The 11,639-nt window shown below is 45.8% G+C and overlaps 1 protein-coding gene and 1 long non-coding RNA gene across 12 annotated transcripts; one reads left to right on the top strand and one right to left on the bottom strand.

Moving 5' to 3' along the window:
• The first annotated feature begins 284 nt into the window (after nucleotides 1-284).
• On the top strand, nucleotides 285-4,145 carry LOC135369227 (uncharacterized). Of its 11 annotated transcripts, none has more exons than XM_064602847.1 (6): nucleotides 285-390; nucleotides 772-1,109; nucleotides 1,184-1,345; nucleotides 1,469-1,666; nucleotides 2,817-2,906; nucleotides 3,888-4,145. In XM_064602847.1, exons 4-6 carry the CDS (start codon nucleotides 1,520-1,522, stop codon nucleotides 4,080-4,082), a joined length of 432 nt encoding a protein of 143 aa, XP_064458917.1. In that variant the 5' UTR covers nucleotides 285-390; nucleotides 772-1,109; nucleotides 1,184-1,345; nucleotides 1,469-1,519; the 3' UTR covers nucleotides 4,083-4,145. The 11 variants fall into 11 exon arrangements, 7 of the variants coding, with proteins under 7 accessions (XP_064458917.1, XP_064458918.1, XP_064458923.1 ...); XM_064602848.1 differs by lacking the exon at nucleotides 285-390 and adding an exon at nucleotides 624-726 and having other exon boundaries at nucleotides 956-1,109; XM_064602853.1 differs by lacking the exons at nucleotides 285-390; nucleotides 3,888-4,145 and adding exons at nucleotides 3,050-3,178; nucleotides 3,280-3,429 and having other exon boundaries at nucleotides 624-1,109; nucleotides 2,817-2,849.
• LOC135369229 (uncharacterized) lies at nucleotides 2,868-3,380 on the bottom strand. Its single transcript, XR_010414991.1, has 3 exons — nucleotides 3,341-3,380; nucleotides 3,036-3,170; nucleotides 2,868-2,975 (listed from the first exon to the last, which is right to left on the bottom strand). It is a non-coding gene; the product is annotated as an uncharacterized LOC135369229 (long non-coding RNA).
• Nucleotides 4,146-11,639: the final 7,494 nt, after the last annotated feature.

The raw sequence follows: 11,639 nt of genomic DNA, 5'->3' as shown, positions 1-11,639 counted from the left end.
GTAATGTGGATATATGACCGTTTAAGTGTTCGAACAAAGAAAGGTGTGTTTCCGAACTGTGCGTTTCGACGAAAGGCCTTTATTTGCCGTGGTTGTTGGTCATTAACAGGGACAACAGGCGAAATTCGTGATACATGTTACTGCCTGTGTATCACTCCTACCTTGTTCCGTCGTTTGCGCGTTATAACAATGCAACGATGTAGGAAAGCGTCGTAAACTGTTAGTGTTTTCATCAAGGCACACAGGTATATGTAAGAAGAAAAAATAAATTTTGGGTCGCAGGTCCACTTGGGGCGAGCGAAGACGACAACGATTTAGGGCATCTACTGATTGCGGAACAAGATTTGTTTCGTGAGCATCTGCCTCACTTGGGCACCACGACTTGCTTCTGTAATTCTTCTACTATGTTCTCTTAATCTGATGCCAGCATACTTTTGCAGGATCACTTTTGCCAGTGAAATTATGTGATCAGGCTCCTCTGCATAGTGCTGGCACAGTGGTAGCTTGTCACCGTGTGTTAGGATGAAGTGATTAAACGATTTCAAAACGATCGCCCGCACTACAAGCTTCACAGACCTCAATTTCTCGAGACGAAAGGTCTGCTCAGCGCTACACAGCAACCGTGTAACAAACGAGGATGGTTTAACCAGCCCTCCATTGTCCCTGAGCATGATGAGAACACTTGATGTCTCGTCATCTAGGAGTGTGTCCAAACAACCATTACAGGTGAGTTTTGAGGAGACAATTCTAACAACATATCCTCCAATATAGGCAACAATGTCCTCGCTGAACCTGCTGAGTCTGGATGATTCCCCGTAGTCATGGTCAGCACACTGTAGAAGGGCACAGATGTTGTCCTCTGCAGGAACTTCTGCAGTGGGAGTCTCCTCACCTGCACTTTCCTCCCTTCGCGGCTTGCCCTGGTGACCGAGTGTCTCTATGCCTTCCACTGTAGGCGCAACATTCGCAGAGCTTGGGGCCTGAACTTCAGCGTGTATCAGAAGCTTCCTGTAGGCATGACGGAATTGGGAAGCTGATGGGTTATTATTCCATCCTCCTCTTTGCCTGATGCAGCTGAAGAACAGTTCCAAGTGGTCCTGGCTGAGGCGGTACGTAGTGATGTAATTAGGGGAGTGCAAGGGAGTAATATAGTTTGTTCAAACATACTGTTTTCTGATTCTAGACCTCTACATGTTACCTGCATGCGCCCGCCTGGAACAGCGCTTCTGCCAGCTGTGCAACACTTTTTAGCGTAAAGGCCACGCTGATGACTGACATGCGTCTCCCATGCTGAGCAGCTAGCTCCCCGGATGGAAGTCGCAGTGTCATCATTCTTGACGACAATGTAAGCATCGTTTTTCCTTGCTGGGAAATTGTTCCATTGCGAAGTGGTGCCTTAAATCCTTTGCCAATGGGACTGTGCGAATTAAGCAAATCAAATGCTCTGTAAAAGATGTTCATGCTTTAGCTTTAGTGGCCACAGTCATGAAAATGAAAGGCCTACTCATCTACGTCGGCAATGAACGAAGCTGTTGCGTCACTTCCTTCAAATTCGGTCAATCCCAGGAGCCGTGCGTGGGTCAGGGCTTTGCTCACGGATGAACTTAGAGTCTGCGCTGCAAGGCGGACCTTCATGATCTGGCGGCCAAACTCAATATGGGATCTGGTGAGCTTGTTTGCTGCTCTGAGGCCCTCCTTCTCTTGGAGTTGCTGCAGCCTTTCAATAAAGGCCCACCTGATTGTCTAAGAAGGGTGAAAGTATACTTAAATTTGTTGGCAGGCAAGAGAGAAACTGTACTGCATTCAAATGCAGAAAAGTGAGCTCAACTTATGCATAATGCTGGAACGTGGAGGGACCAGAAAAAAACTCGTCCATCCTTGTTCCCACATTATTCACAAGGGACAGTTGGTAGTATTGTCATCCTATTTGCTTACTCCATAGTGGCTGCTCTGTAACACCTTGTGGTCCCCAAACATGTTCCTGAGCAGTTTAAGACTGTGTGCAGCATCAATAATTAGGTGTATGCTCTTGTCAGCATCAGCAGGATGGGAGAAAAATGTCCGAAAGTCCTCTGTGTTGTTGGCATGGATATGGCACCCCAGCAGTCGCCCCATCATAACATTAGACGATAGCCCGTCACAGACGACTGCCACGACTTCGAGCCCACAATTTGTTAGCACCATGATGGCTTCTGTCAGTAGTGTCTTCAGTACTTCCCCAGATAGCCCCTTATTTAGAAAATAGCCGAAGGGTATTTTCCATGGTGATGCCACGCCCACAGCCATAAATACCAAAGAGTCACCGGCTAGGGGCGCATCATCCGTGTCATGAGGTGTGTGGTCCTCCCCAAAATCAACGTAACCAATTAACCGTCCAGTGGCCTTGTCTACTTCACATTTTTTGCGTATGCTCATTCCATCAAGCATGATTGAGCACAGCTTCTCTCTCCTCTCAGTTGTTTCATGCTTTTTCTTCAGGTGGTCTAAGACTTCCTGCGTGAAGCCAGGCCAAGCACCAATAACCTTTGACCATTCGCGGACTGTGTCTACAGCTGGCATTGGGAATAGTTTTGAGACATATTTGTAGGCACGAGGTGAATAAAAGTGGAGTGTCATTGCAAATCTCCTAGTTTCTGGGGAATATCTACGGCCTGGCTTTTTCTTTCTCACGTTCTTTGCCCATTCCTTAAGTATCTCTTGTGGCAGTTCCCCAAAGGACTCCAGCTTTGTTTGAGCCTCCTCTGCCAACAAGTTCTTTTCCTTCAGTTCAGCAATGAGGCTTTTTAGATTTTTAATTTTCTTTTCTTTCTTTTCAGGGTCAGTTGCAGCCGTCGACGGACACCACGCAGGTACTGGTTCTTCTCTCGAAGTTGTCTCATTCCTGTTCTTGGCGTTGTTTTGCTGTGGTAGGTGTGCTCCTTGTGACCCTTGGGTGTGATCGGGCTGCCCTCAGTATCTGTGTTGCTCACAGACACCTGCAAAGTTGCTTGTTGGTTAAGGACAGCATTCCCCAATATTTTGCATTTTAAAATTACCGGTTGTCGTGTAGGCGTGGTTTCATTGCATGTTTCCGGTTGTTGCTGCCCTGCTCTGGGGTCAGGGGACAAAACATCTAGAGAAATGTCCTCAAGTCGTTGTGTTTTGGGATCTGGGCTTTCCTGCTGACACTCCTGAAATGGTAGTAGGAACTGTCGCTGCTCACAGGAATTGGAATGCATTGTTTCGCAGTGGGCTATAGTCACAAAAGCAATTTGTCTGTGTTTTCATGTTTTTCACCAGCAGAAGAACCTGACAGCAGAAAGCAGCAGGAATAAGAAATGACATACAGACATATACTCACTGCTTTCCGCTTTTGTGGCAGCTTACAGTAGGGATGGTCCTCATGGTCAAACACGTTAGCCTAAAAAATGTTTGCATTTATTTCTACAGCTCGGGTTACATGACGTTACACTGCATATAATTCACGCTTTGAGAATAGTTATTGGAGCCTTAGGCCCACAAATAGGTATTACATTCTTGAGCACTAGTGAGGCATCATCATCATTATTATTATTAAGAAAGCTCATATGCTCACAGGCAGTAGGATAGCCGGACTAGGGCTGGGGGTCTGGGCCCGTGGAATACTGCTTTCAGGCCCTTCCTTAGAAAAGAATGAAAAAAATCCTACATGGAAGCAGATGTATGACTTATTGACCAAGCCATTCTTACAAGCAGTGAAACAGGTTGAGGGGGGCTGGTAGTCTCTGCTTCCACAGCACTTGCCTCGGGCATCTCCTTGATACAAAATTAAGACCATTAAAAAGGGAAGGAATCGCACAATCTATAGGCCAAGCCGTCCTACAGGTCTAGTTGTAAAAGCACGTAAGCAAGAATTCATGTCCTTACAGGCAGTGGAACAGCTGGAGAAGGGACGGCGGGCTCTGCTTGCTCAGCACTGCCTTCAAGCATTTCCTGGAAAACATGCAGTGAAGGCAGTCATACAGGGGGGTGGCTGCACAAACTACTATGTACTTACCAGGGAAACTGTGTCAGCACCACTTTCATCTCTTTCATCTGGCTGGCTGGCTGTTACTTGGCTCTAAAAAAGTTCTTCCATTATTATCTCCTTTTGTATCATTTTAAAAGTAATAAAGAATAACCGGATACCTCAGCAGTTCCTGGCCTCACTGTCATAGGGACCGCGTTTGCCTTCAGTTTTGCTGTCTGAGGACCAGCGATGAAGCTAGAAGTGTGGAAGTGCCTAGAGCATACTCTCTGACCGCGTGTAGGAACGAGCGATTGCATGTCAAGTGCTTCCAGCCATCGGGAAAGCAGGTGTGGATCCCGCGGAAAACTGCGGTAATATGTATCTCAAGATCGTGCCGTAAGTTTCGACAATATTCGTTTAGAGTGAACAACGTTTATAGGCGACTGGGCACGCCACAGAAAATACTTGTGCATGGACCCAGTGGACACTTACTTGTGAAATGACACCCCGCAGGATTTACTCTGCCTCATTTTACATTTCACACAACAGCTGGGCATCTTTCAAGCTGTGTAACTGCAGCGTCCGCGTCTGACAAGTACAGAGCGATGCGAAAGCGAAGCTACATGCCAGTTCCCTGCTGGTGCTCGATTGAGCCAGAGAACGTTGAGATCGCAATTTGACAGCACTCAGGAACTGAACTTGCAGACTTTTATTGACTTTTATCAACACTTTATTTCTCAATTTTGCACATTTCACCAAAACAGTCACAGATTTGTGACATTTAAACGAGTTTTGAAACAAGAGACGAGGAAGACAAACTTAGCGGTGAAGCGCGCAGCCAAAGGCAACCCTGTTCATGCCTCCCAAAATGTCAGCGCCCTCGGGGGCACACTTTTCTTGCCGAGTCCGACCCCCCTGCTCTGCTCCCTCTCGCGGCCCGCCGTTAGAATTTGAATTGAAAGCCTCCCGCCGCACCGGAGCGCCCTCATAATTATTGCATCTGCTTTGGGTCAGCCCGTGCAATTACCTCTTTGTTTTTAGTTCTTCTAATTATTTGGCGGAGTGTGTCATCTTTGGATTGTGTCTTTTGGCAGTTTGCTGGTACATTTTATGACATTTGCCTTTAGATGAGAATATGAGCACGAATTGAAGTTACAGCATATATTTTATCGAAGACGTAAACGGATAAAAAACCCAGAAATATAGATCATACGCGTGCTAAAATACATAAAAAGATAAAAAGATTCAACTGGAACCATTCCGGAACCATCCACATTCAAATGGAACCAGTCCAGATTCAAATGGAACCATTCTGGAACCAGTCCAGATTTTTGCCTGGGGCTAGAAACAGTTGGCATTTCTTTGAATGAATCTCTAAAGATCCTACAATGTGTCCGCTCTGCGCTCCAAAACCTGGAAGGGAAAGGCTCCAGAGCCACCACGAAGATGGAGGCACTCATTCAAAAGAATCGGGCCCTTTCCACACTGCTGAAGATTGTAGAGATCCTAAATGGCGGGGACACACCTATACCAGATCAAGACCTCAGCCCGTACGAGATTTCATGTTTCAAGTTTCCACCTGTGACGTCATATGACGTGGAAAGAAGCTTCTCCCACTACAAGGCCCTATTTAGAGCAAACAGATCAAGTTTCAGAACGACTTTCACTGTGCCATGCTACGAGAATAGTGAAGAAATGAGTCAATAGAAGCGTACAATGTTATTGTGCCTATATTTGCCTATTTCGCTGTTTTTAGGGCCTAAATGCCTGCCTATTTCGCACTTTTTTAGTGCCTAAAAATCCTGGCCCTACTAATAACGTCCCTTTCAGCTGGAAAGTGCAGCTCCCGAAAACCCGTTTCGCGTGGAGTCCAAAGTAGTGCAGTCCAGTGCAAGGGAAAAGAATGCGCTTACTATTTTACTTCGAGGATGAGGACGACGAAGAGTGGGCACTGATCGCGAAGTTGATGGAGGACGACTGTCCCACCGAAGAAAGGTACAACTTTCTTTGCTAAAGTACGCATATGCTGCTGACCTCTGCGCCCTTCACGCATGTGTTTTTAGTGCCGGAACTTGTACTACATCAAATGATTTCAGCGAAAAGGGAAAGATTTCGGCTAACTACAATAGCCAGTGCTTGACGAATGCTGCCCACAATTTTCCTACAGGATTCCTGCGGCCAGGATACGGGGCTATACGCCGAAGTTACCGTGCCCGCCCAAAGCACGGAATCGTTCCGAAGACACTTCAGGCTACAGAAGTCTTCTTTTGAACGACCAGTATTGCTGCTAGCGCCCAGCATCATGCCCGAAATAAAATGGGCAGCGACAGAAGCACCGAAGCAGTTCATTTGGTGCCTTGCAAATACGGAAAGTTTCAGCTAAACAACTCTCGCAAATAGTAACACTGGTCAACAGTTGCATGTGTACATCACTGTTTGGAGATGGTCAGGTAATATGAGTAAAATTATCAGGAAACACCCGGAAAAGTCGGGGAATTGAAATAGTAAAGTTTGGTAGACACCCTGCGTTGTAACTAGTTCCCTTTCAGAGGTAACTGCCTCAACACTGCTTTACATACACACTGCTCGCTCGTTTTTGGAACAAGACATCAATGAAGTTTTATCTGACATGTATCTGCAGGTCTATTGGAGACAGATTTAACGTCACGAATTAAGTCATCCGTGTTTCGTGTTGTGAAGCGTGTTGGCATGGCGCCATTGGGTCACTCACGACACTTCATAGGGTGGCCCACACAAGAGGAGGCGCTGCACATCGTGTTGCGCTTTGAATCAAAGGCAGGATTCCCCAAGATGCTTGGTGCCATCGATGGAAGCCACATCCCAATAAAAGCACCCCGCAAGGACTCACGGGCACATGTAAACCGGAAGAGGTTTCACTCCCTTAACCTCCAAACAATATGTGATGACAAACTAGGGTTCGTTTACTGCAGCGCTGGTGAACCAGGCTCCTACCACAATGCACGGGTATTTCGGCGATCTGATTTTGCGCGTAATGGTGAGACCCGAATTGTTACCACTGAACAGCCATATCTAGGGGGATACTGCCTATCCATTCGAGGGATACCTAATCACCCCATATAGGAACAACGGGAAATTGACCTCAAGCCATGCATCTTTCAACAAGAAGCACTGAAAGTTCCGAGTTGTTATCGAGTGTCCATTCGGGCTGTTGAAGTCTCGCTTCCGAAGACTTATTTACATGGAGACGCGTCGCCTGGACATCGCAGCGACACTCATTGCTGCTGCATGTATCCTGCACAATGCGTCCATTGAGTGGGGAGACGAATAGACAGGCACAGGGTACGAGCTCGACAGCATAGAGCAAGAAGAAGCAATAGCGGAGGATGAGGATAGAGCGAAAGAAGTGGGCACACAGAAGCGAGATGCCATAATGAATCGCTTGTGAACTAATCTTCCACGAGTCGAGTAGGTCACATGACCGAGTTGTATCATGTGACCACAGAGTACGCGCCCGGTCGAGTAGCTTTGGGAACGCATGGGGACTCCGACCGAGTTCAGATGGAGGCCGGTGTCATCACCGCTTTCATCTCGCGCGCGTCAGATTTAGTTTGCAGAGACGACGATAACGACGACTGGGAATGTATTGAACAAGGTTAAAACTTGGGCGGGTTGGTATGACAGCTTCGCACATCTTCGCACTGGGGTTTCTATCGATTTTAAGAAGGGAATGTATTGTGAGCTGTTTACAGGAGTCACCATGCCCCGTCGGACATAGTTGAACTCTGTCTTGTCGGCCCAGTGGGCATTTGGCTTTTTCAGCACTTTGTGTATTTAGTTACTTACTGGACAGTTACGTTCAGAGATGGCTTGTCTGGTAGTATTTCTTCCAAGACACTGCAGAATTATCCCCCCTCTACTGGAGAATTAAATGGAAAAGAAGCTGACATTGTCGTCATTTATTTGTTAATTGTTTGTGGGATGGAAGACTTCACGTACCATTAGCTACTCCAAATGCATGAAGTGGATACATCCCGTTGCATTTGGTAGTCAAAAGAAATAAAAGAAGAAGAATATTAACATCATGGCGACAGAAGGTGAAAAATACAAAAGGTGGATGCTGCTGGTTGGAATCCTAGAACTGAGTTAGTGCTGCGGGCGTGGTTAGGTCACTGAAATGTCCGCGGCGTCGGATTCGAATGTAAGCTGAACGGCTGAAACAAAACTTAATTTATCCAAGTTCCACCCAGGCATTTATCCACCAGCTACCCTGCGCCTATGCAACATATTTTATCTGAAACCTGTTCACACGAACGTATCGACAAACCTTCTTACAAGTGTGAAGGCAAAGGAAGAAAATTAATATTCCATTTCAAATCCAATTTCGGACACACGCACACAAAAGTAATAACAATAACAATGCTGGTCAGTAATAGCCCTTACTCCTAATATAGTTTTGAACGTTTCACATAGAGCTCTGCCTTTACAAGGACCACGTGGCTTCAAGGCAGTGAAAAAAATGAACATTGCAGGGCAGCTGTTAGTGAACATATGCTAAATAGATAATGGAAAAGCGAAGTACGTGAAGACAAAATAGAAAGGCGCACCAGCGATACTGACTTTGTCCTGAGAAATATATCCGGCTCACATGTCTTTGGGCGTTCGCCAGCCATTTCGGTGTCCCTTTGTGTATTGATAACCCGTCGTGGAGGTCGAGGCTTTTCGACAACCAAACGTTCATCTGGTTTCGATACCGCGCTTTCGCGGAAAAGAGCAGACGACTAAAGCCTGACGTCATTACTCGAGCGAACCTTCCCTGACCGGCATTCCCAGGAGAGTTGAATCGAGTTACTTGACCCGGTTTTGGAACGGCGCTTCGGGTACAGAGCTACTCCCGAGTTGACTCGAGTAGGTTCTGGAACGCAACCATACTTCCAGCCAGGTTGAGGTTTAGAACATCACGAGATTTATTCCCCTCCCCGAGTCCACGAGCACTCTTCGTCGTCTTTCACATGTGTACTTCGATAACATCACAACTCATATTTCACCTTTTTTACGTAAAACTTAGCTAGGGGCATTTCTCTTTGCACTTTATACAGGGTGCCCAAGCTAAATGCGAACACATTTCTTAAAAATTTATATATCACGTTTTCAGAGATGAAATCAATTGCAAATGCTGAAGGGCACTGATTAGGAGGGTATTAGCGAATTCCCATGGCCATGTGTTAATTAACTTTCAATCATTAACGTTGTAATTCTAAAAGCTACGAAGTTGTCCCAACGAGCACATCTGATCCCTTCGGTCACCTGATACCGGAGCCAGTAGTAAAGAGTGGTTGAGAAACAACATGGTGTCCAAACTACGGCACCCCTGCCCATGAGCCCTGCGCGTATTTTTCCCTGCGCGGCGCGTGTGCGGATAGTTGTCCGCGCGCTTATCGGCGGGGGGAGGGCTTTTACATGGGCGCGTTTACCCTCTCACATTTTTCAGCCTGGGCCAACTTCTTTCGACATTTTTGCGCCTTGGCCGACCTTTTTCGCGTATTTTTTCCCACGACCAGCGGGCGGCGCACGGGTGGAGGCTCTTACCGGTGGGCGGCGCGTGGCCGGAGGGCTGCGTGCGCGTTTACCATCACACATTTTTCAACCTGGGCCGACTTCTTTCGTCATTTTTCAGCCTGAGCCGATTTGAATCGCTAATTTTTTCCAGCTCGAACAGGTGTGCAGTAGGCTGTTTACATGCAAAGGATAGCCATGCACAAAAGTACAAGTGAAAATATATTTATTAAAGTCATCAGAAATTATGTTATGGCTCTGCATAAATGGGAAAAACTTAGCCAAAAATCTGAAGCAGAAGAAACGCAATACACGTAACAAAGAATATACTTATTACAGGTATGATGCAATAGCATTGAATATAGGCATCACAGATCAAACTGTAATCATACACACAAGTTTTCAATGAATCAGAAGTGATAACACATTTAATCAAAGAAGATATTCTTAATCAATACGATTACAATCAAAATTACAAGTTTTATTATAAAAAGTCTGAGATGTGAGAACCTGATAGATGTAAGCAATTTCGAGCACAACAGCTAATATTCCATTATGACTCATTTAATCAAAGAAGATATTTTTAATCAATATGATTCCAATCAAAATTAAAAAAATTATTATAAAGTATTATTATACGTGACCACCATAGTGGAGCTTTAATTACAAGTGCCGATAGTTAATTGTGGACAGCAGAGAACCCTGAAGACCACGGGACACGAACACAAGAGGAAATAAAATCTATAACACTACATTTAACCAAAAAAAACAACAGAGCAGGAGAATAATCTATCATTTTAAATATCACAAAATCATCCTCGTGACTTAATCTAGTCGAACCCAATACAATTTTCATTGTAAGAGACACTACAAACCTTACTTTGTTTTATGATTCCAACAAAGAAAATATATTAAAAAATGAACTTCACTGCATAGCACGCTCCTAGCCAACAACCAGCTCTAATATATCTGCCCTGATTTGTTGAAGACGGGAGGCGTACACCTGTTTTGTGACAGTTATGAACGTTTTCGAGCTCAATAGGGAATCTAAGTTGATTATTCCAACATTACACAATTAACCAATTTCTTATTAAGTGAACAGCATAGGCGTAAGGAAATAACGAGAAACAGAACTATCGACAGCTAATAGAGAACGAAAACCCAGCACGTAAACAAGAGGTACACAAAGGATTAATACTTGAAAAACAATCTATAAAAAACGAGAAACATGCACGCACTTAACACTGAATAGCAGAGAAACACTCTAAACGGCACATCTGCCAACGTGTAAACAACAGACAAGAAAACATTATTGAAACAAGATCAACAGCTAATAGAGAGCCGGGTGTTGTTTCCAATGCAGCCCCCAATAGACGGATTATCTCCGATGAATAGAAGGATTAGCCATTGTGTAGGGTACACAACTAGGGTTGCCACCTTTCATAGTGAAAAATACCGGCTGAGGGAGAGGAGGTGGAATAGAGGGAAAGGAGGAAATGTTCGCGGGAAAGAGAAAGCGGGTGAGGGGTGGAGAGTATACAGAGAGAGAAAGAAGGAACCAGCGTACTCGCTCAAGACAACAATGATAATAATAATGAATAACTAAGAAAACGACTGGTGACTGCGGAGTTGGGTCTGTGCTCCAGATTTATTCAAGCTGTAGTGGATTGTTGAAAGGAAAACCCTACAAGCCCCTGTCCCTGTAAAAGCCCCTATGAGAGATGTTGAGCCACAAATACCGGCAAAAGGCTGCCGGTATCATCTTCGTACCGGCAGAGCGGGCAAATAACCGGCCGTGCCGGTATAAAACCGGCCTGGCGGCAACCCTATACACAACTAGAGGGCGCTACGAGCGACGCTTCACCACTGGGGGCCGCTGCTGTCGTATTCCGCGGATGACGTCATTGCTCCTTCGGGGAGCATGGTGAGAGATAGCGGGAGGCATGGGATGGCGGTGCGAAATAGAGCGCCCTTGTGCAAGGCTGTGGGGGTGCTGCGAGCGATAGGACCGCCACTCTCCGCGGCGGCTCTCCACAGCGTTGTTATGGCCTCGTGATCGCGATAGGCGGCGTCGGTGGCAAAGGGTTTTGGGTCCAGCGTTGTGTACCAGTCTTTGAGGGAGTTTATATTAATCTCA

Source organism: Ornithodoros turicata, chromosome 9, assembly GCF_037126465.1.
Source record: "Ornithodoros turicata isolate Travis chromosome 9, ASM3712646v1, whole genome shotgun sequence".
Lineage (NCBI taxonomy): Eukaryota > Metazoa > Arthropoda > Arachnida > Ixodida > Argasidae > Ornithodoros > Ornithodoros turicata.
The sequence above is the reverse complement of the archived record's forward strand: the minus strand, read 5'-3'. Positions and strand labels throughout refer to the sequence as shown.

Bases quoted from the DNA above. Each gene is read 5' to 3' on its own strand.
- LOC135369227 (XM_064602847.1), top strand. From the start codon at position 1,520: ATGAACGAAGCTGTTGCGTCACTTCCTTCAAATTCGGTCAATCCCAGG. The intron at 1,667-2,816 runs GTGAGCTTGTTT...CTTTCTTTTCAG, and splicing joins CAAACTCAATATGGGATCTG to GGTCAGTTGCAGCCGTCGAC. The intron at 2,907-3,887 runs GTAGGTGTGCTC...ATGTCCTTACAG, and splicing joins CTTGGCGTTGTTTTGCTGTG to GCAGTGGAACAGCTGGAGAA.